Consider the following 22,270-nt stretch of genomic DNA (forward strand, 5'->3'; position numbering starts at 1 on the left):
TACAAATTAGGCATTCAACAATTCAAATCTAATGCATATGATCCCAAGAGCCAAGAGGCTTTAGATAGTTTTCATCAAATTTTAACAAATATGATTCAGTCACATTGTTTCGACGCAGGTAAAGATTGGGATGAAGGCATTAATTTACTTTTGTTTTTTGTTAGGGAACCAGTTCAAGAATCTTTAGGATTAAGTCCCTTTGAACTAGTTTTTGGACATACTGTGCATGGACCATTGAAGTTATTAAAAGAGAACCTTCTTTCTAATTAAAATACTGAAATCGATCTTCTTGATTATGTTTCTAATTTTAAGTATAAGTTGTCAAATGCTTGTGAGGTTGCAAGAGCTAATCTGCACTCTACTCACACTGTCAAAAATGAAATTAATGTATGATAAAAATGCAAGGGAAAGGAGTTTTCAGCCTGGTGATAGAGTTCTGGCTGTCACCCATACTACAAAATCCTCTTCAGGCCAAGTATTATGGTCCTTACACAGTTGAAAGAAAGTAAATGATATAAATTATATCATAAATACTCCTGGGAGGCAAAAACAAAAACAATTTTGCCACATAAATATGTTAAAGGAGTTTGTTGAGAGAGAGATAGCCAGGTTAATCATGCAATTAATTTAGTTGTACCTGTCCCACTCAGTGAGGATTTAAGCAAATGAATGCAATCAGACTAATGATTTTGGAGTAACAAATCTTTGGAATTCTGAAATAATGAATAATCTGGACCAGAAACTTTCACAATTGCAACATCAAGAAAGGAATGAACTTAAACAGTTGTTACTTGAATATGAGTACTTATTTCCAGATGATCATACAAGAACAAAATCTTCCATGATGCTGAAATTGTAAATTCAACACATGTGAAACAACACCAATACAGGACGAACCCTCTCAAACAGGAATACTTGAAAAAAGAAATTCTGTATTTGCTGGAAAATGATTTCATAGAGCCGTGTAAAAGTGACTGGTGTTCACCAGGTATACTTGTTCCGTAACCAGATAAAACATTCCGCATGTGCACTGATTATAGAAAGGTGAACAGTGTGACTAAAACAGATTAATTTCCATTACCAAGAATCGATAAATGCATTGATAAAACTGGAAATGCAAAATATGTCACCAAATCTGACCTTCTCAAAGGATTTTGGCAAATTCTACTGACAGAGCACAGGAAATTTCAGCGTGAGTGACTCCATATGGACTTTTTCAATATAAAGTGATGTTGTTTGGGATTAAGGGTTCGACAATTTTCAACATTTAATGAATATGATTATATATGGACTAGATAACTGTGATGCTTACATTGATGATGTCATCATCTACAACGACACCTGGAAAGAACATTTAGCGACAATTCAGAAATTCTCTGACAGAGACACTGATGCACATTTGACAATTTATTTATCCAAAAGTGATTTTTGCCATGCTAGTGTAACATTTCTAGGACGTATCATGGGACATAGACAAGTTAAACCTATAGATACTAAGGTCAAGGCTATCCATGAATTCCCTGTGCCTCAGTTAAAAGCAACTGATGCAATTTTTAGGTGTGCTGAACCCACAACAAATTTATTGAGTAAGAAAACCAACCAAGTTTCATTGGATTGAAAAATGCCAGGAGGCTTTTGAAAAGTTAAAAGTCATACTTAAGAATGCACCAGTTCTTACAGCTCCAAATTTCAGCCATTCATTTAAAATGTCTCTTGATATAAGTGATGTTGGGGTTGGAGCAGTATTGATTCATGAAGATAATAATGGTGTTGATCATCCAGTGTGCTAATTTTCTAAGAAATTAAAAAAATACCAGAGAATTTACTGTACAACTGAGAAGGAATGTTTTGCTTTGATACTGGCATTACAACACTTTGAAGTTTACATTCGTTCAGCTCCTCCGATTATTGTGTTTAATGATCACAATCCCCTTACTTTCATTGCCAAGATGAAAAATACAAATCAGAGATTGCTAAGATTGAGTTTGTTGTTACAGGAATATAATATTGACATCAAACACATCAAGGGAAAGACAATTTAATGGCAGATGCTCTTTTCCATGTATAGAAAAGAAATATATTATTTCATGTATACTTTGCATCATTCATAAGATCTTTTTCTTATATTTTTTTAATAAACCACATGTATAATTAACCTATGGTAAAAAAGAAAGCTTTATTATATAAATCTTTCTTTTTCTTTTATGAAGGTAAGTGTTATGTATATTTAAATTAATTGTTTGTGTTTGTTTAAAAATATTTTTTTTATTCCATCACATGTTATTGTAATGTAATATAGTTTACTGGATTTGATATTTTTCAGAATTAAGTTCAATTTTGTTTGACTTGATTGATTTTTTAAAATTTATTTCATTGATGTCAATACCTAATAAAAGAAACATTGTATCTTGTCGCTGACCTTAAAATCAGTGACAGCTTTGGTAAACAACTCTTTTATTTTTTTAATTCTTTCTCAGAGTAAGTTGTTGTTGTTGTTGTTGTTGTAGGGTTTAATGCCATTTTTCAGCACATGATAGGCTATACAAGGCAGCCAGTATTAATGGTGGAGGAAGAACCTGGGAAAATCCTGGAAAGAACCACCGACCCACGAGAAGCTACTGGCAAGCTTTCTCACATACCCATATTGGCTGAATCCGAGACTCGAACCCATGCAGACAGGTGAGATGGCAGTGATCTGTAATGGAGAGCGCTTTAGACCACTCGGCCACTCGGGGCCCCTCTCAGAGTAAGAATCATTAAGTTGAGTCAAGGTCATAGTAAACAAACTTCTATTCTTTTCAGAAGGATGAACTCTTGACCCCCATCTGGGAATCTGTTTTGCGTTTTAGTTAGTCTTGTAACTGATGTTATGAGCGTTCTCTGAGAACCTAATTAAGTGCCGACCATGTTTTGATAACTGACTTGCAGAAGCATTTTTTGTATTGTTGCACTGAATTAAATGCTGGCATCCTTTGTATTATCACGTTAATTATGTCTTCTGAATCAAATAAAGGCGGTGGAAAAAAAGAAAAGTTAAAAGGCACAAAAATCCTACAAACTTAAAAATCTAGCGGTCCCGGTCGTATGTTGGGTGAACTCACTTCAATTGGTAAATAGAACACTTATAAATGTTATTGTGTATGTAACATTAACTACCTTAAATTAACAGACTCTTTCATAACTGTCATCAAAGATAACAAGGCAGCCAAGTAAAATGAATACTTTGTAAAATAAAGAGCTTGATTTCACGAATACGGACCATTGTGGGCAAGCGAGTATTCTAGAACTGGCACTTAGAGATATCCTCAAGGATGATAAGAAGTTTCATTATTACTTCCAATGAAAACATCAATATTGTACTAACTGAACAATACAAAAATTGAGTTTCGATGTAGACGACTGTCTCACAAATTTAATGTCACATGTTCTTGTAAAAAAGGAATCTTGTTTGGTAATGTATCAACAGTTAGTCTAGTTCCCTGCAATGTGGACACCCGATTTGGCAAGATACTATTAAACACCACTACGGGAACCAGACTCATCAAGAAAATACAAAGCAGTGACATAATACACAGATTATTCGTGTACACGTGATGGTTGTTGAAACCAGTTGGAACAATCTTTCATATGTTGGACATTATGAAAATAAATGTTATTTAAACAGAACAAACAACTTCATTAGAAAAAGCGTGTTATTAAAAATTATTATCGACATGATTGCAAAATGAGGATTCAGCCATTCAACAGCCCAGTTCCCTAACACCACTCCCACCAATGGTTTTCTCGATATCAAAGCGATTTTTTCCCTCAATTTTTGAAGGTCCCTTGGTAACTCGTGCCACGCTTATAGTGCTGTGTTTGTGGACCCCGTTGTGTGCAAGTTATCGATGGAAAGGTATACTACTATAGTCAAGATGAAAAACATAATTTAACAGTCAAAAAGTCAAAGTATACTTGGACCTCAATTACCTCCATCAAATGCAGTTCCAAACCCTACAGAGCTCAATGACTTCTTGCTATCTCACAACTTCTTGCCAACTCACAACTTCATGCAATCTTGCAACTTCATGTAATCCTTTAAACAATTTAAATTTCTCTTGGCGACAGCAATCATCTTTCCCACCATGAGAAATAGTCAAATCAACACATGATGTCCAACACATGTAACTGTCAACCTTCCAATGTTTTTCCACATGAATATTCATTTTTAATTCTTCAATACTGACTTTAAACACTTTTCATGAGTCTCAATGTCCATTTTGTCCTGAAATTGTATTGTCTGTTGGACAACAATTTTAGAAAATTCTAAGAAATAACATCTTCAGACCTGCCAACCCTGATGAGACCATATCAGCAAGGCACTTGATTTTTTTTTGTGTAAGTTCGACCAGTTTTCAGTAAGGTGTAATAAAATATCATAAACAGCTATTGTAAAGCTGGAAAACACTTCTAGATTTTACCACCACTGTATTTCCGTGATCTTTGTTTTTAGTCCATATTTTAAGGGCCATTTCTGTATGACTTACAGTAAAATTGTAAGGGTTGGAGGGTCTGCAATAGCCCTAACACCATGGACTTTAATTCTACGGAGAGAGAGAGGTCCCTCTCAATGTTGATGGATAATGAGGATGACCAATCTGGAAATGGTGGTCACTGAAATAATAAGTGGAACCCTAAGGAGGAAGAAAGAATCAGCTGATAGGTTGGATGTTGTGGGTTTAACAATTCACACTCTTCCTTGTACCTTTAGAGGATGCCAAATAAAACCTATTTGCCCAAACAAGGCAATGGAGCCTATCTTGATCATCCACAGCAGATACAACTGAAATTCTTATTTTTCATTAAAGTTAGAACCACAGTTACTCTCTGCCAATACTTCCTGTTTGTCATGCAGAGAATAAGCGACATACTTTCTGATCATGGACAATTAAGAAGATTCACAACAACTACTACCAATAATAATAAACAGTTTCAAAAAACAGTGATCAATCATTCAATCTCGATAGAGGTCATTAACATTTTCTTCTTTTGCCATTAGGTGACCCAAGATGGAATCGGTTTCACAAAAATGTGCTTAAATTGTTTCTTTTGTTTTGATCTGTTGTCTTCCATTATAGAAGTATTCATGGTGCATTTTAATAACTTAGAGCAATTTGGTCACATGTTTATGTATACAAACCTAGAAAGGAAAACATCTTCCCAAACAAATTCCGCATCATCTTGATACACAAAACTGCGTCTTCAAGCTAGGTGCCCTCTGCTACAAGAGGAAAGAATAATCATTACAATAGTTACATCAAATTGTTATAAAGCTGATTTCCATCCCAAAACAATTATAATATAACATTATACCATGTAGGTTCTTAATTTAAAACAATGGTCTCACCACCAAAAATTCAGGCAGATATCCAGTTTGCCACTGTTTGGAAATCTGGTCTTAGGCTTCTTTTTTTAGTCCCATAAAAACCACCAAGAGATTATAATTATTAAATATGACATCTAATATTAAATTAACAAAGACAATTCGAAAGAAGCTGGGATTGACTATGGACCAGCATAAAGAAATTCTGGCCACCAAGCACAACAGACAGTTCCTTAAGGTTTCAAACAGCACTGAATGTTTAACTATCACATGAAAGTACAAATGAAATGAAAAATCTCCAAGAACACAATTAGTACAGACTTGTTCTTTAGATGTATAATAAGGAATTGCAAATCAACATATGGCTGAACATCATGTATGATGCACTGGCATTATTATCATTAGTGTCTATATCAATCATTCAAATTAATCAACTGAATAAAATGGCATCAATAAATATCTGCTGTTTTATGATGGTGGTGGTGTCTGCCTTACTTCCCAACAAAAAGCAGGGTTCAAGCTATACTTGTGTTTTAGGGAGAAGTGACTTCTCCTTTAAGACAGAACTAGATGAAGTAAGAACAGGGACAAGCAGAAGAAAAGCAAGATATGTAATATGTTTCTTTTTTTGTTTTCTTATTTGAATTATGCCCTGTATTTCTCAGTATGCATGTCTGCATTTATCACTGGTTTTAAGCAATATTTTATTTTCAAATCGCTGAAAGCAGGCCCGGCTCTAGGATGTGCTGGGCCCAAGGCAGCATGCAGGGCCCATGACAGTAAGCGATGAGTGGGGCCCCAAGCAAATAACTTGCACTGCGGAGTTGATTTCCTAAAAGCATGGGGCCCAAGGCAGTTGCCTCATTCACCTTGCCCTAGGGCTGGGCCTGACTGAATGTATATTATAAACATATTTTGTACATTATAAAATTATCATATTCATATGCATTGTATTTTGGCATTATGACTTTAAAAGTGCACTGCATAAACTATACAGTGTGATGAATTTTAACTGATAGGAGTAGTTAGATTATAGTATTGTAATTGCAAGCTAGCAAAAATGCTTCGTCAACCACCCTTAAACAAGAATTCATTTTTATTTTACTTTATGAAAGTTCATTATAAAATGGTAGTTGAAAAATTTGTAAACAAGTTCGAAACAACCCCTGTAACATGTACATCAAAGCAAATGCAAACGTCTTCACACCATATTGTTTATCCCAATTTCTTTGTTGCTGATAAAACATTACTGAAACTATTCATAGATAACAGTGAAGCATTACAAGTCTGCATATGAATGAACTAAAACCTTCTTTCCAACCAAACTGAAACAGCCAACATGTGAGTGCATCTATTTTTAGAAAGTTTTTTTTCCATGTTATTCTCGCTTCGCAACAACAGTCCACTGATAGGATTGCAAATTTATGGTTTTATTACTTGTCTACATACATGTTGCAACATCAGGCATTGGTTAAACAGTATTCGTTTCGCTGCTTTTCTCTCTCCAGATTTTCATGAAAATGAGTTTAAACAACTCTGACCTTACAGTGCTTCTCAAATTCCACAACACAGCATTGCATTTTTATGCTAAATCTTCAATAAAATAATATTTGGACTTTGCTTTCTATAAACTGAATATTTTCCTTATTCAGTTCACAGAAAGGATTAATAGTAAATGAGCTATCAAAACACATGCCGACGAATGTGCAAGAATTTGTTTATTGACGCAATTTATATAAATACCAGCTATTTCATAGCTTGATGCCTACACTTTGCCTTGAGCTACAACACATAACTACGAAATCTTGGCAAAGGTGAGGGATAACCTCAAAAGCTATGGTCACCCCATGTACATCTAAAAGATAACAAGGCAAAATCGTTTTCACCTTCCTAACAGAATAAAGCGAAGTTTTCATTTTCTAGGCAACTTAGTGTTGCCCACTTCACCTGGTAACATGACCCCTTAAACAGTACTGTGGAGTTCTTCAAACAGGATTGACAGGAGTCCAAATTTTCAAAAATATCTCCCAGAAAGAAGTGAAAAAGAGCAGAGCACTCGCAAAAAAGCGGTTTAAACATCAGAAAAACAAATTTAGGGTGTTATAAAGGAAAAGGAGGAAATCAAAACCATTTCATATGCTAATACATACACATGTGATCTTCACATGTAAATATGAGTTCATGTTTAATGACAGAAGTATATCCTTATTGCTATGGAACTGTTTTCAGATGGAATGCATAAAATATTTTACTAAGAACTATTAATAAAGAATAGAATATATGTACAGTGATTGTGGTTATTTTTCTTTAAATTGTTCTCAAACTGGACTTAGAAACTGGTCTTTTTGTAAAAAACCGTTGCAAGAGACCACCTGTCTTGAGACCATTTTTTGTTAGCAGAAGGGGCAGTCTCTCATAACAGGTTTTACTGGATGTGGTTTTCTGACTATAACAGTTGCATTCACTGGACTGCATCTAGGATTTGGGGCCCCGAGTGGCCGAGTGGTCTAAAGCGCTCTTCGTTACGGATCACTGCCATCTCACCTCTGTCTGCGGCGGTTCAAGTCTAAGATTCAGCCAATGTGGGCATGTGAGAAAGCTTGCCAGTAGCTTCTCGTGGGTCGGTGGTTCTTTCCGGGGTTTTCCGGGTTCTTCCTCCACCATTAATACTGGCCGCCATGTATAGCCCATCGTGCTGAAAAATGGCGTTAAACCCCACAACAACAACAACAACAGCATCTAGGATTTGATAAATCTGAGTACCTGCCCCCACAAAATCTGTATTAAAAAAAAGGGGCCTTCCAGTATGGTGTTAAGAAAACGTCCATGAATTGAAAAAAGAGCAGGTATAATAAGTACATTAAAAGTATATCATGTCTTCTTTTTTATTATAATATAACACATAAAACTCAAATAAAGGTCTTGTGTTTTCTGATAAAAGTATTTTATCAACACACTAACCATTACTGAACCAAATCATGGACTGTAAATAGTCACTCCTCTGGCCAATCTTAAAACAGTGTCTTGAACTTCCTCTACAGAAACCCTTCATGAACATATTGCATTTCCTACCAATCACATGATGCCAACAACAACATCCCAGAAAGTCAACAAAATCCAGAAGTAAACCAAATTTTAGAGAACCAATATTCTCCTTCACCAAGTACCGGGCAACTGACATAGCACGAGTAATTCAGATTTCTTGCTGATAACCCATAGGTGGGCAAACTTTCCAGTGCAAGTGCCGCATACATAAATTTACACCTTGTCACAGGCCGCATAGTTCATTAAGTAAAATAATTAATATTTGAAACAGCAAAAACAAAAGGTTTTTCTAAATAACATCTAATTAATTTTCAGTTGTTAATATGTTATTAATATTTGAAAACTTAAACTTCAAAAGAAGCACATTTATTTGATAAACAGAGTAACATAAACAGAGTCAGTGTGAATGATGACTTGTTCCTAGGCCGCATGTAAACCCTTGGTGGGCCGCATGCGACCTGCGGGCCATAGTTTGCCCACCCCTGTGATAACCCCTCCCCCAATTCCCAGAGAGGTGTAAGCATAATTATTACTATTGTAAGTGGCAAAAAACATAATTTGGGCATAAAAAGTGTATTCTATATACACCACTCCCTCGACAACTCGCACCCTGATAACTTGTAAACCCACTTATAATGTGGGGTCAAGCATGGATCCCATTTTTAAGCAAAAAAATACCAAAAAATGTATCCCTATTTATTGAATTCTTTTCAACATTATGAAATATCGACTTTCACATGGTTCCCATGCTTTTCTAAAGATAAATTTCCAGGATGAAATAAATTTTTTCACAGTTCACATATGACCTTTGCTGAATGGAATTAAAGAACATTTTAGATGGTAAAACATGTATTTTCTAAATCTAAAGATGTTTCACTTTCGAGACTCTCCAAAACATCTAAGTCAGAAAAGATGATCATGTACAAAACCACAAAATGTAACACACAAAACAAGTTTGATTATATTCCTATAACTTGGCATGTAAAGTCATTTCAATGTACAGAATAAAAATTCTACCATTATTTTGCTGACCTGCATTATGTTGCCAAGTGGGAACAATTTAATGACCATAAATTAGTTTTGTTTCCTTTCAAACCTTTAATATTAAAGAAGTCTGTGTGTGTGTGTGTGTGTGTGTGTGTATATATATATATATATATATATATATATATATATATATATATATATATATGTGTGTGTGTGTGTGTGTGTGTGCATCTTATAGAAATTAAACATTTCCTATCACAGTATATAAAAAACAAAGAAGCAAATAATTAAAATCTTGTCTTGCAACGGAAAGAGTTTAACCCTAAATTTATCTGTACCAATAAAATCCCAAACTAGGTTTTTCAAACAACATAATCTCCTTGAGACGATCTGCTTAAAAATCAATCATTTAAAAAAACATTTTCAAACGGGTTGAAATAAAATAAAATTTGACAAACGACCTTCAAAATTGTACTGTTATATAAACAAGGACTGAATATTCTGTAGAATCAACTTGTCCTTTTGTAACTCATTAAACCAGTGAGCCTGTATTGATACAGGGGCTCGTATAGGTTTTTAAATATATATTACAAGGGATGACAATTTCTCATTTCAGCCGAGATTCAACAATTTGGACTACAAACTGGGCTTAAAACGAATAGCAGTCCATTTTCTGATCTGGGTTTCCTCCGAATATTCCCACCACATTTTTCATACTTGGACATTTAGGTTGGGGTGTGGGATCATTGCAACTGCACATCGAAAATTTGGAATTGTTGCCACCGTGCATAGCAACATATGGTAGTTGCTTAATAGTGGGCCTAGCAAATTTAAACTTACGTTATATCGACTCAAACCTACATCAAACCGTTAGAAAATGATTTATTTTCTCAAAAATGACATTATAAACGTTATGTCTTTAATCTGCTGACAGACTAGACAAAACTATGGCATAAACGAAACCTGACCCTGTAATCGCCATTTCCATTACTAGTCAAAAAACTTCACAAATCTCGAAAGACAACATAGGAAGTCCAATAGTTATGTGATATCTACAGATATTCAATTACATTAAATAAAAGTCAGATACTTTTTATATATCAAAAACTAGCAATCTGGCCTAAATAAATATTTGCGAAATTCAAGGACTTTTCACGGTCGAGAAAAAATTATAATTTCTCCCGACTTTTTCCCGATAGCGTGGGAACCCTGCTTTTAATAAGAAGTCACCTAATTTGTTACATTTTCTTTCCAAACAACATTCATAGTACATCGCAATTAGCGATATTCAAGAAAATTTCAATCAATTAAAATGTCACTCCTAGTAGAGGCAGTACTTTAATAAATAAATACCAATTAAATAAATTTTTTATCAAGTGAAATTTCTGTTCTAATTCAATATTTTAGTTCCTTTTAAGTGTAATCATCATAAATGCAATGTGTCCTCTTGTAATTAAATGTGAAATGTTGAATCTACTTCAACAACTTTGCCTGCAAATGTTTCTCTGAGAACCTAATTAAGTTCCCACTGAGTTTTGATATCAGACTAGCAGATGCATTTGTTGTATTGTTGCACTAAATAAAAAGCAGGTCACCTTTTCCATTATCACATTAATTACATCTTTTGAATCTAATAAAGAGGTGGAATTAAAAAAAAGTTACAAGGCATGCAACTCCTACATGCTTAAGAACCGTACGTCGGGTAACTCATTTCAGTTGATCAATCGAACACCGTTATAAATGTTATTGTGTAAGTAATCTAATTAAACTACCTAAAGTTAACTACTCAATCATAACTGTGATTAAAGACAGCGAGGCAATCAAGTGAAATGAGTACTTTGCAAAATAAAGAGCTTTGTTTCACAGAAACAGACTATTGTGGGGAAAACAAGTTTCAGAGAATTCCTGAATTCACACATACAGATATCATCAAGCATGATAAGAAGTCTTACTATTACTTGGAATGAAATCATGGCATCAACATTCTACTATTTGAACAATACTAAAATTGAGTTTCGAAGTAGACAATTGTCTCACAAAATAGATGTTGTGTGCTCTTTTTATAAAAAGGAAACTTTTTTGGTAGTATATCAACAGTTAGTCTGGTTCCTGCTTTGTAATCTCCTTGTTTCGCAAAACCTATTAAACATCACTCCGGGAACCAGACCAACCAACAAAACAAAAGGCCATGATGTAATATACAAATGTTTTTGCATACCGTGTTGGATGTTGAAACCAGTTGGAATCATGTTATCGATTTGTCAGATGTTGGGCATTTTAAAGTGACTAACGAACTTCATAAAAAAGCGCTTTATTGGCTAGTATTTTCTATGCGATTATAAAACGAGGATTTAGTCATTAAACAGCCCACTCCATTCCCCCCCCCCCTTGCGGTTCTCTGGATGTCTAGTGGACTTTTTTTAAGGTCCCTCTGTAACTCATGCCCTCACTTATAGTGCGGTCTGTGTTTCTGGACCACAATATGCACAAGTTATCAAGGGAGAGGTGTATTACATGCCAGAATCACAGCATTTATGAAAAAAAATACATCTATTTTTGCTACTAACCTGGTTCTGCAGCTGGTCAAAATTCTTGTCACAAAGGGTAAAATCCATATGGATTAGAACCAGAATACAAACAAAATATACCAAAAAATTATGTACATCCTAACAGTTTACAGTAAGACATCACCAATCTTGTCCAATTATACTCTATGGGGCACAAGCTAGCTATTAAGTGGGTAACAAAATATCTCACGGTGGAATTGTCCAGAGAACTCTCTTGGAAAGGCACATAGACAAGATATAAAAAAGGGAACAGTAACCCTGGTTTCCTCTGCCACAATCTCCAAATCAACAAAAATGAAGTAAAAAGTGCAGCATATTTCTCACTTGTTCACCAGGCCTAGACACTGCTCAACCGTGTGGAACCCACATAACAAAGACCTCAGAATTTGGAACCTTATTTCCAGCAATCTGAAGTATTCAAAGCATACTGTCAAAGGTTCATGTTGGAAAAAATTATTATTTACATTTACCATCCATTACACAACAGATTAATCAGTGCACCATGGACAAACAACAACAGCAAGTCCATGGACCATAAGTTAAAGGCAGCTGTTAATTGGGACAGAAACAAGTTCCCTGAACTTATTGAAGAGATCGGAAATATAATAAAAAATCAAATTCTGCATCTTTAATGTGCCATTTACAGTAAATGAGATTGGCATCTAGTGCCTTCAATATGAGCAACATGCCATTCCACAACTAATATGGCATGTTATGCCACAAATGGATAAAGACATGTACATAAATTTATGCTGGCAAAACCACCACCACCATTAAAATCAAGATTTACCAGCACCAGAAACCTAAATTTTAAGTGTCCAGAGGATTCCGATAATTTTGGGGAAAAACTGGGCCAGCAAAAATGGCCAGCATCAGAAAGGACTAAGAATTATTATCAATGACAAATTGTAGGAATTAATATGCTAACATATTTGTATGTTTATTCACTAAGTACATATTTTTCTCTCATAAATTGTTCTTTTATAACTTACTTTATAGTTTGCATGCATTACTTTATAAATATGTTTCAATCCAATCAGCAGACTTACGAAAACATTGGTTTTGAATTGAACATAAATATGTATTTTCAAAGAATAAATCAAAATTCTTTCCATATAAAATTCCTAATTACCAAAATTAGGCCACAGATGACTGAAATAGAACTTGGTTATTCACCATGTTTTCCAAAAGAGCATTATCTAGCTTCCTATGGATGTACAATATATTGCAAATGTCTGTTACGATTCTCATTCAAAGTCTTATCTCACTGTCTTCTAACTCATAGAAGTGAACTTGGTAAACAACACAAATACACAAACCATAATGCATGGTAGCATTTAATATTATATTTATTTATAGAAATGTTGTACTTGGGCAAACATACTTTCAGTGTTTTACTCTTGATGTATCATCGCTAAGTTGAACTTGAATCATGCTAATATTGCAGACACCTTACTTAAGAAAGGATATTAATGCAGATGATGAAATTTTATTAATGCCGAAGAGAAAAACTGTCATGTCAATATCTTGTCAATTTCGGTGGATTTGGGAGTTTCTTAGCTCCAGCGTGGACATTGCTTCACATAGCTAAGTTGCAAGTTATGTTTATTATTAATACGTGCATGCTGCCATACCTAAGTTAGGCAAATACCGTGATAATACAGTTGTTCCACCATGGGTCAGCCACCATATGCTGTTGAATTTACATTTATGCACTTCCGCTGACAAAGATTTTTCTTTTTTAGATATATAAAGGGGGAAAGTCATAGAAACTACAAATTATAAACAGCAATAGCAAAACAGTTTCAATATGAATCGATAAGAACATTAAGTACCGCGTTAATTACAATGTTCCATGCGATGAAAGGACGAAAACGTAAACTGACCCTTTCTTATTTTCGCCTTTCCTATCATTACTATTTTGTCTGTCCTATCGCTACCTTCATTATTTTACGCTCGACCACGACCTCCCCCCCCCCCCCTTGCTTAATAGCCAAGTGCGACGGTGACAACGTACTTGTATATAGATAGTTAGGTCAGAAAAAAGTGAACTTGGCCAAACTACTATCTGGGTGTTTAGGAAATATATGCAACTGAAAAATTTCAAACAAAACCCTGGACGACAACGCTGCAAAAACAAACGTTACCGATATGTCTCCCTTTCCACAGAAATGGGATCGTGAAACACCATTCAAACAATGGACAATATCGGACAACCTAATAGGTGTTTCCTCAAGAACTTTTGAATACACAAAAACCAAGATATTTCTTCATAAAAAGAGGTAATCGTCCGATATGTATGTTTAGTTGTCACTTTCATACTTACTGTAATAATTTTTAATTAGCTGAATCTATTCTCAGTCACCTTCCCGCCATTACGCTTCAAAGTTTTGATGGGATTGGTTGGATTAATCGGTGCAGATGCAGAAAAGCTATTATTAAATTAAAATCTCGGATGAACGGTTCAGTGCGTAGGACAAGTGAAATAAAAGAAGAAAAAAATCTTTTAATGTTTTAACTTTGTACAGTTTAAAAATTGGTGTCATATTAAAAAAAATGTTACCTCCACTACATTAAAGATAGATTGTGTTATGACTCTAATGTCTTAAACAAAGTAACAGAAAAAGCAAAACCAATAAGTTTGACAAAAGTAAACAAATAATTTATTCACTATGAACACAAAGTGAAACTTTAAAAGGAGTTTACAGTATTGTGAATTAAATCCCAAATAGTGCTAAAATTTCTATCATGAGTCCAAAAGTATAAAGTGTTCTGGATGAATTTCAGTGGTGTTCTAAATTCTGATCTTCTAATGCACTGATATGCCAGTAGTCCTGGGCCTGAAATTCCGCTCGCCAAAGGAAAGTGAAGCGTCTCTCACAGCCTATCCTTTCCAGGTGTAGTGATCGCCATGGGACCACTGTCTGGCTCTGCTGGGCAGGAGGTTACTTACATATGGCCTCTCCTACACTATTGTGTCCACAGCAGCACCTTCACGCGGGGCTCCCTGTTTACACAGAGCCTGCTGTGTGACATGACCGAGTGCCTGGCAGTATCGTTAGCCTTGGCAGGCAGCCTGTCTAAGAGAAGAAAAACCTTGACTCCTAACCAGGGCAAATGGAACTCGTTAGTCTTGTCGGGCAGTTCATCTAGGAGAAGGAAACTCTAATTCCAAACCCATGATTCCACTGACTTGTGGATATCTTTGGGGGAAGAAAAGGCTACAGGAGTAAACCCAGACAGAAAGTCTGGAGTGGAGCCCCTAAAGCAGCTGGGTATCAACTACGATTTCCTTCCGGCAGCTCCTGCATCCGACCTGGTGCCAAATGGCATGCTCATCATTCCTTTGGACCCCACCAGTAAGGACAATAAGGGGATCCTGATGTCTGGGCAGCCCAGGATCCCCGTACTCCATGCCCTGGCTTGCGCCCTGGAAAGGCCACTCCAGTCTCGCTACTGAGTTAGGAAACAACATGGAAGCTGGCAGTTTACGGGTTATAAGTCCCACCCAACTGACGTAGGGAAGAGGCGTCACGGGTCAGCTTCAAAGGTGTGAGGGATCATCATGTCCCACTGGCCAACAACTGCCTGCCTCAAACCGGGCAGTCCCCGGTCAGTAAGGTGTTGACCCGCCATCGTCTGCCTGCTCCAGTGTGTGTCTGGAGCTCAGTGTGTTGCTCAGCATGACAAGCAGACGAAAATTCCACACCAGACAAAAGAAGCAAGAAACCAATAAAGAAGATTCGCAAGATGGAACATATGCACCATGTGCACAGGCATCTCTGACGACCTCAGGGAGGTGGATGACACCAGGACGATGGCCATTATCGATAGATAACTCACCAGATTAAATATTAGCATATCTGCCCTCCAGAAAACCAGGCTTGCCTCTAGCAGCGCCCTCAGAGAGGAAAACTACACCTTCTTCTGGAAGGGTTGAGAACCTGAGTATCCCTGCCTGCATGGAGTGGGCTTTGCCATCAAAAACAACCCCCTGGCCTTGGTTGAGCCTCCCACAGGGGGCACTGAGCATCTCTTATACACCCGCCTCAACACTGCTTCAGGTCCTGTCAACATCCTCAGTGTCTATGCCCCCACCCTCACATCTTCAGAAGACACAAAGGATCAGTTGGAATAGAAGATCTATGCCCTCATCAGGGCAAGGTTTTCAAAGGAAACTTCACCCATAGGTTCAAAAGTGGGGTAAGTTAGAGACCACAAGACACATGAGGGATTCCATTTAGCCATTAAAGAGCAATTTGAAATACCTCATCATGTCTGCTAAGTGAGAATCCATCCGATGACAGAAACCTTTAGGAAATTTGAGAGCGTCGGAAAGGGTTGTTGGATAGCCCTTAAAAGCAGAAACCTAACATTGTTCCTATTTAAAAGGAAGAAAATGAAAATTATATACGGGCAACTAATATTGACATGTTTTCTACTACATCAGTCACAAAAGATTCTCCATTTGGAATCATACACTTGAGACATTGATCTTCTCCTGGACTGAATAATGCACTTGGCAACTTTGATTGGAAACTTTTCTTAGTGGAGAGATTGTTATAGATGAACCAATCATGAAGTTGGAGAATCTGTGGGATTTTGTGTAGGAGATAGCCCATGTTGTGGGAAGGCATAAGCAATCAGATGATCCCTCTTAATGCTGATAGTGTCCACTGCCCATCAAACTCTTTCGCTTCAATGACGACTGAAAGAACATCTTGATACTCACATCTGGGAGGAAAAACTACAAGACCCAATGTCTCACTGTTCCATGGAGACTTCAGGGAAGGTGAAACCTGAACCAGTTAATTCTGCCCATGGAGTTAAAGGACTGTTCATAGCAGCAGCCTCTGGTTTAGGGAAATTCAAAGCCTGCCTTGAGCATTTGGAGTAGAAGGTCTATCCCCTCCCTCATTTTAGACCCAACCTCAATAAAGTCCATGGCCTACAGACATGACCTCACTACTAGGCGACCAAGGTCCAGAAATTTATGATTGAATGAAGGGAAAGAAGCAATCACTCACCTGTAGCAGAAGACCTCACATCCCATAAGGATAGAGGAATAAAGGAGAAGCTGGGGATGCCAACCCATCCCTTGTTATAATCTGGAATCTGTAAGCCGGTTCCCATTTCTCCAAGGGATGAAATGGTAGTCTGGAAATGTTTTTTCTTTCTTTTGTTGTCCCAACCTCTATATCTGTACCACAAGAGCTCCGAAGACCCCTGCCCATGTCTGGTGACCGATGCCCAGTGTTATATATATTTAATTTGTATTACTTATTGACTTCTCTTAATGATTATGTTATATATATTTATATTTTGTACTTGACCTTGTCCAAAATCAAGTTCATTGTGTTTACTCAGACCAGAGACATTTATTTTGTGCACAACATAATACGTCGCTAATACTTCTCAACGAGTATGGATTATATATTCAGATCACAGTATAAGCAAACATGTTTATTAAGATCTTGGTCTAAGTCTTCAGATTTCTACTTCGAAATTTCTAAACTTTTTGACAACTTTGAATGTTTTCAAAGAAAAGGCTGAAATATATCCATGCTGTCTTATTGCATATTAGTTTTTTATATAATGCTGTTTACTGGAGAAATTACTCATTCTTGCCTTAACATGTAAGTAGAACCAGTCTTATTGTTTTGTTCAGTTTGTCAATTAGGTGGATTTCTTTCCTCAAATTATTTGCTGGAAATAAAAAGTGCTCATCAATAATATTCATGGACTGGAACATTAGTTTGGAAAGATAGTGAATTTAAACAAGAACATTTTGGATTATATTTTTGTGATACATCAAAAGACTTAGCACATCACCACAATCCAGGCCACAGGCTCATTAGCACATTCGAGACTACAGGCACATCAAAACATTCATAATTGGTACTTATCTGGAATACCACTTGATTTCAATCAGAATTTCATACATTTGGACTTGATAGAACTTTTAGTACTATTTGGGATTTAATTCACGATACCGTAAGTTCTTTTAAAATTTTAAGTTTGTATTATAGGGAAATAAATTAGTTGTTGAATTTCACAAAATTATTTGCTGAAAGTTTTTCAGCGGTGGCTAATCTTCTTTAAGTAAGCAATGTTGAATATAACATGGCAACCAAAAAAATAATGAGAAGACAATGGTACAAATGCCCAATATGTGTGGGGTTTTTCATGCTGGGGTGGTTAAGAGTTTTGAAAGCTTCTCATTTACCCTAATGGGAGGACACCATTTTTGTCATTCAGCCAGGTGATTTTGGAAAAGTACAAGCTAAGCAGTTGCAACAGCTCTGATTTTTAACTGGATGTACAGTGGATAGGTAGGTTGATTGGTATATAGACAGGTATGTAGGTTGGTGGGTAGGTGCATCTTTATAACGATGGCGGTCATGTTCTTTCAAAACATCTTAACTAAGCCTACATATAAAATTGTATACAATTTTATATGGTGTCATCCACTGTTGTTCCAAAACATTTTAAGTGAGCCTACATATAAAATTATATACAATAAAATTGTATACATTTTTATATGGTGTCATCCACTGTTGTTGTTTCAAAATACCTTAACTGAGCCTACATATAAAATTTTATACAATTTTATATGGTGTCATCCAATGCAAAATTATAAGGCATCATCCACTGCAAAATTTGGCAAATTGCAATGGACTAAAAGTTAAAAGAAGGTAAAAAAAAAAATGTTTATCCATTATCCAATCAGGTTGAGGGAGCTACATTTACATACATCATATAACTAAACATTAGTCAATCTATTAATGAACACTGCATGGTAATATCAAAATGTTCTCCTTTCATTAAACATTCTATATAGAGTACTAATGGTGGTGCTTCACAGTTACAAAACAAATGAACAATTTTAATGACACATTTGTTATAGCTGGGCCATTGTTTTAAACGGGTGTTTTTTATAAAAGGGTATTGTATTTATTCATGCATAACATCCATTGACTTTGAATGGCATAGATACAGATCTGCAATCGCATCAAGTACCCACAGATCTGGGTCAACACTTTTCCACCTAAGTAAATATAATAGTATTTACACTGATATCATAACACATTATATGATGGCAGACCTGGTGTTGCAATGTTTGGGATTGAGCATGAACATAGAAAATACTGTATCTTCTCAAGACTCAAGACATTTTAAACATTATTGTATGTGTACTGTTTAATGTCACATGTATGAATGGTTTTCAAAGTGAATGATGAGCCCGCAAGTCAGCTGAACACTAAAACAAGTCCATCCAACTTTTTGTTGGTTTTAATGGCCCTTTTAACACATTATTGGCTATATCATGCAGAGGAAAGGGGAGATAATTGCCTTTCCCAAGGACACATTAAGACAGCCAACCTAGGCTGATGTAGTTGGGTTTGAACCCGTGACTTTTGGATTTTAAGACACTCAACCAAGTTACCACAGCTCCCTGATGGATCACACAGTACAATGTTTTTTTAAATACACTAAATTATAATCTGCATAAATTAACAGATCTTGTAACATTACTTTAGGGAAGAAAAAGTTTTAAATAAATATGTATATATATATATATATCAGTATTATTGTATATTTCATAATGAGATATTGAAATTTATTACACATTTCATAATGAGAGTGTAAAATATATCAGTGGGAGAAAAATATCACACGGTGATGACACCACTTTTATTGCCACAGTGATATCACTTTTTGGACTACTTTCTTTCTCATTTTTGATTAGTACATCTGCCCTTATGTATGTTATTCAGACCTGCATTTCCATATTTAGGCCTATTTTATTTTCTCTCTCTCCCCCTCCCGGCCTATTTTATTTTCTCTCTCTCCCCCTCCCTCCTCTATCCACATCATGATGAATAGATCTTAAAGACTGTAGACCCTCTAGTATACATTAATGTAATCAATGAAAGGTACCATCAATAATGAATAACAATGGACCACCAACAAAAAGCAGGCTTCAAGTAATAACTTTTATATAGTTTTCCACATGAATAATATAAACTGTCAGTCACTAACTTACATCAGCTGTTGTTATTTGATATTCTGTCACCCATACATATACCAGTTACAAAACTTACACTCAATGGCAAATGGTACACATTTGTAAGAAAAACACTTCATTACATATACTAATAAAATTGTTTAAGTAGTGATTTTAACTGTCATCACTATGATAATCATGTCTGAAAATGATGGACTAATCAGGCACTGATTAGTGTTGATTGGAAACCAAAATTAAGTGAAAATCAAAACTTGGGTGAAGAATCTGTAACCAAAAATGGACTGCAAGCCTGCCATCACACAAAATTCATCTATAAATGCAGAAGAAAAAAAGAAAACTAAAATAACAGTAAAAATCATCAGAAGTAAACTTCCAATCATTAAAATCTATTGTTCAATGATGTTACGCATTGAAACGTGTTAGTGGTATGTCATGTTATAGTAGCCCCCACAATGTTCACTTATCAAACCATGCAAGAACTGGTAACAAAAATAAAAATTTCATCTTTGCAAAAACATTAATTTGACAAAATCACAATTTGAAGAATTATAATCCACAACAATCTATTTCTAAAAAGTTGCTGTCCAAACATTATTGTAAAATGTTTGAATTTGTTATTGATGTAGTAATGCCACTGTTAATAGCAATGACACACAATGGAGAAACTGATCAATGGAAATTGAATTTGTTATTGATGTAGTAATGCCACCATTAATAGCAATGACACACAATGGAAAAACTGATCCATGGAAATTGAATTTTTTTATTGATGTAGTAATGCCACCGTTAATAGCAATGACACACAATGGAGAAACTGATCCATGGAAATTGAATTTGTTATTGATGTAGTAATGCCACTGTTAATAGCAATGACACACAATGGAGAAACTGATCCATGGAAATTGAATTTGTTATTGATGTAGTAATGCCACCGTTAATAGCAATGACACACAATGGAGAAACTGATCCATGGAAATTGAAGGCTTTAGCCTTAAAATATACATAATACCATAAAAAGAATCTGTTTTTGGAGCAGATATAAGAAAATATTTCACTCATGAACTGGAAACTGTATTGTCACAAGTCAAAAAAATGTATATATCTTCTTTATATCAGTGTGTGTGTGTGATTTGATTTTTTAACATAGCTTTTAGCAATTTTTCAGACATATTGCTATGATGTGTGCAGTGTAAGACAGTTTATAGTGATATCTAACACTCAGGCATCATACCGCAGACATGTAGCATAATGTCCCACCAAGTCACATTATCCTGACACCAGGCCGACCAGTCCCAACACTAACCTCTTAATGCTGAGCATCTAGAGAAGCAGCTGTGAGAAAAATGATAACACCACAGTGGCAATACCCCTTTGGAAAAACTTTTTCCTATTTAGGAAATATATCTACCCTTCTGTATGTTAATCAAATCTGTATTTCCATATTTAGGCCTAATTCATATTTCTTCTGCTGCTCTCTCTCTCATAAGCAGATATTAAAAAAAAGTGCAAGCAAGTCCAAAATTTCACATCTGAATGTAGAAATGAAAAAAAAAATAACAATACAACTATCATTAAAATCTTGAGTTTAAAGAGTTTATTCTCTGAAATTTGTCAAATTTTGCTTGAAAACAGTCATTAATTTGACAAAATACACAATTTGAAGTATTATATGTATAAGCTAAATTTTGTCTAAGGTTGCTGTACTAAAACGATTATCAATTTTAGAACTTCTTTTTATTTATGTAGTAATAATGCAGGTGTTAATCATATAGGTACATACTGGTGAAAAAAAGTCCATGCAAATCAAGTTTTTGTCTTAAAAAAGATATTATTAAAAGGAAATCTCAGGGTTATTATTTTAAGTAGATACAAGGAAACCTTTCAATCATGAAGAGGAAACATTCTGATTGTCACTTGTGCTTTTGCCACTTGCAATAATATTTCTCACATCACTCACAAAATATTTCCCTATATCTATGAAACAATATGTAGATATCCTCTGTATAGCATATGACCGTTTTAAAGTAAACAATACTCATGAACATACAATAACATAACATCTTGTCTTACTCATGAACTAACTTACTGTAACATCACATCTTGTCTTATTTTTTGTCTATTATCAATAAACTGGTGCAGGAAGTAAAAACCTCTTACTTAATATAACAGGAAGTTTTATGGGTATTTACTCAAGGCTAATTAATGTAATTGTTCATGATTTATGATCAATGTCCCTTAATGCATTTTATTTAAGGTAAAAAAGACAAATAAGAATATAGG

The 22,270-nt window shown here is 35.3% G+C and overlaps 1 protein-coding gene across 2 annotated transcripts in view; it reads right to left on the reverse strand.

Annotated features, from left to right (window-relative positions):
* The window catches only part of LOC149786067 (uncharacterized), a 52,047-nt gene extending 37,691 nt beyond the window's left edge, over positions 1-14,356 (reverse strand). For both annotated transcript variants that reach the window (XM_089976359.1, XM_089976357.1), the window contains exons 1-2: positions 14,288-14,356; positions 5,180-5,260 (exon numbers count right to left, since the gene is read on the reverse strand). In XM_089976359.1, coding sequence (XP_089832485.1) covers positions 5,180-5,219 — 40 coding nt within the window. In that variant the 5' untranslated portion in view covers positions 5,220-5,260; positions 14,288-14,356. The remainder of the gene's footprint in view (positions 1-5,179; positions 5,261-14,287) is intronic.
* Between the last annotated feature and the right edge of the window lie 7,914 nt (positions 14,357-22,270).

Source organism: Sinohyriopsis cumingii, chromosome 12 (assembly GCF_028554795.1).
Source record: "Sinohyriopsis cumingii isolate HCF-2022 chromosome 12, ASM2855479v2, whole genome shotgun sequence".
In the NCBI taxonomy this organism is placed as follows: domain Eukaryota; kingdom Metazoa; phylum Mollusca; class Bivalvia; order Unionida; family Unionidae; genus Sinohyriopsis; species Sinohyriopsis cumingii.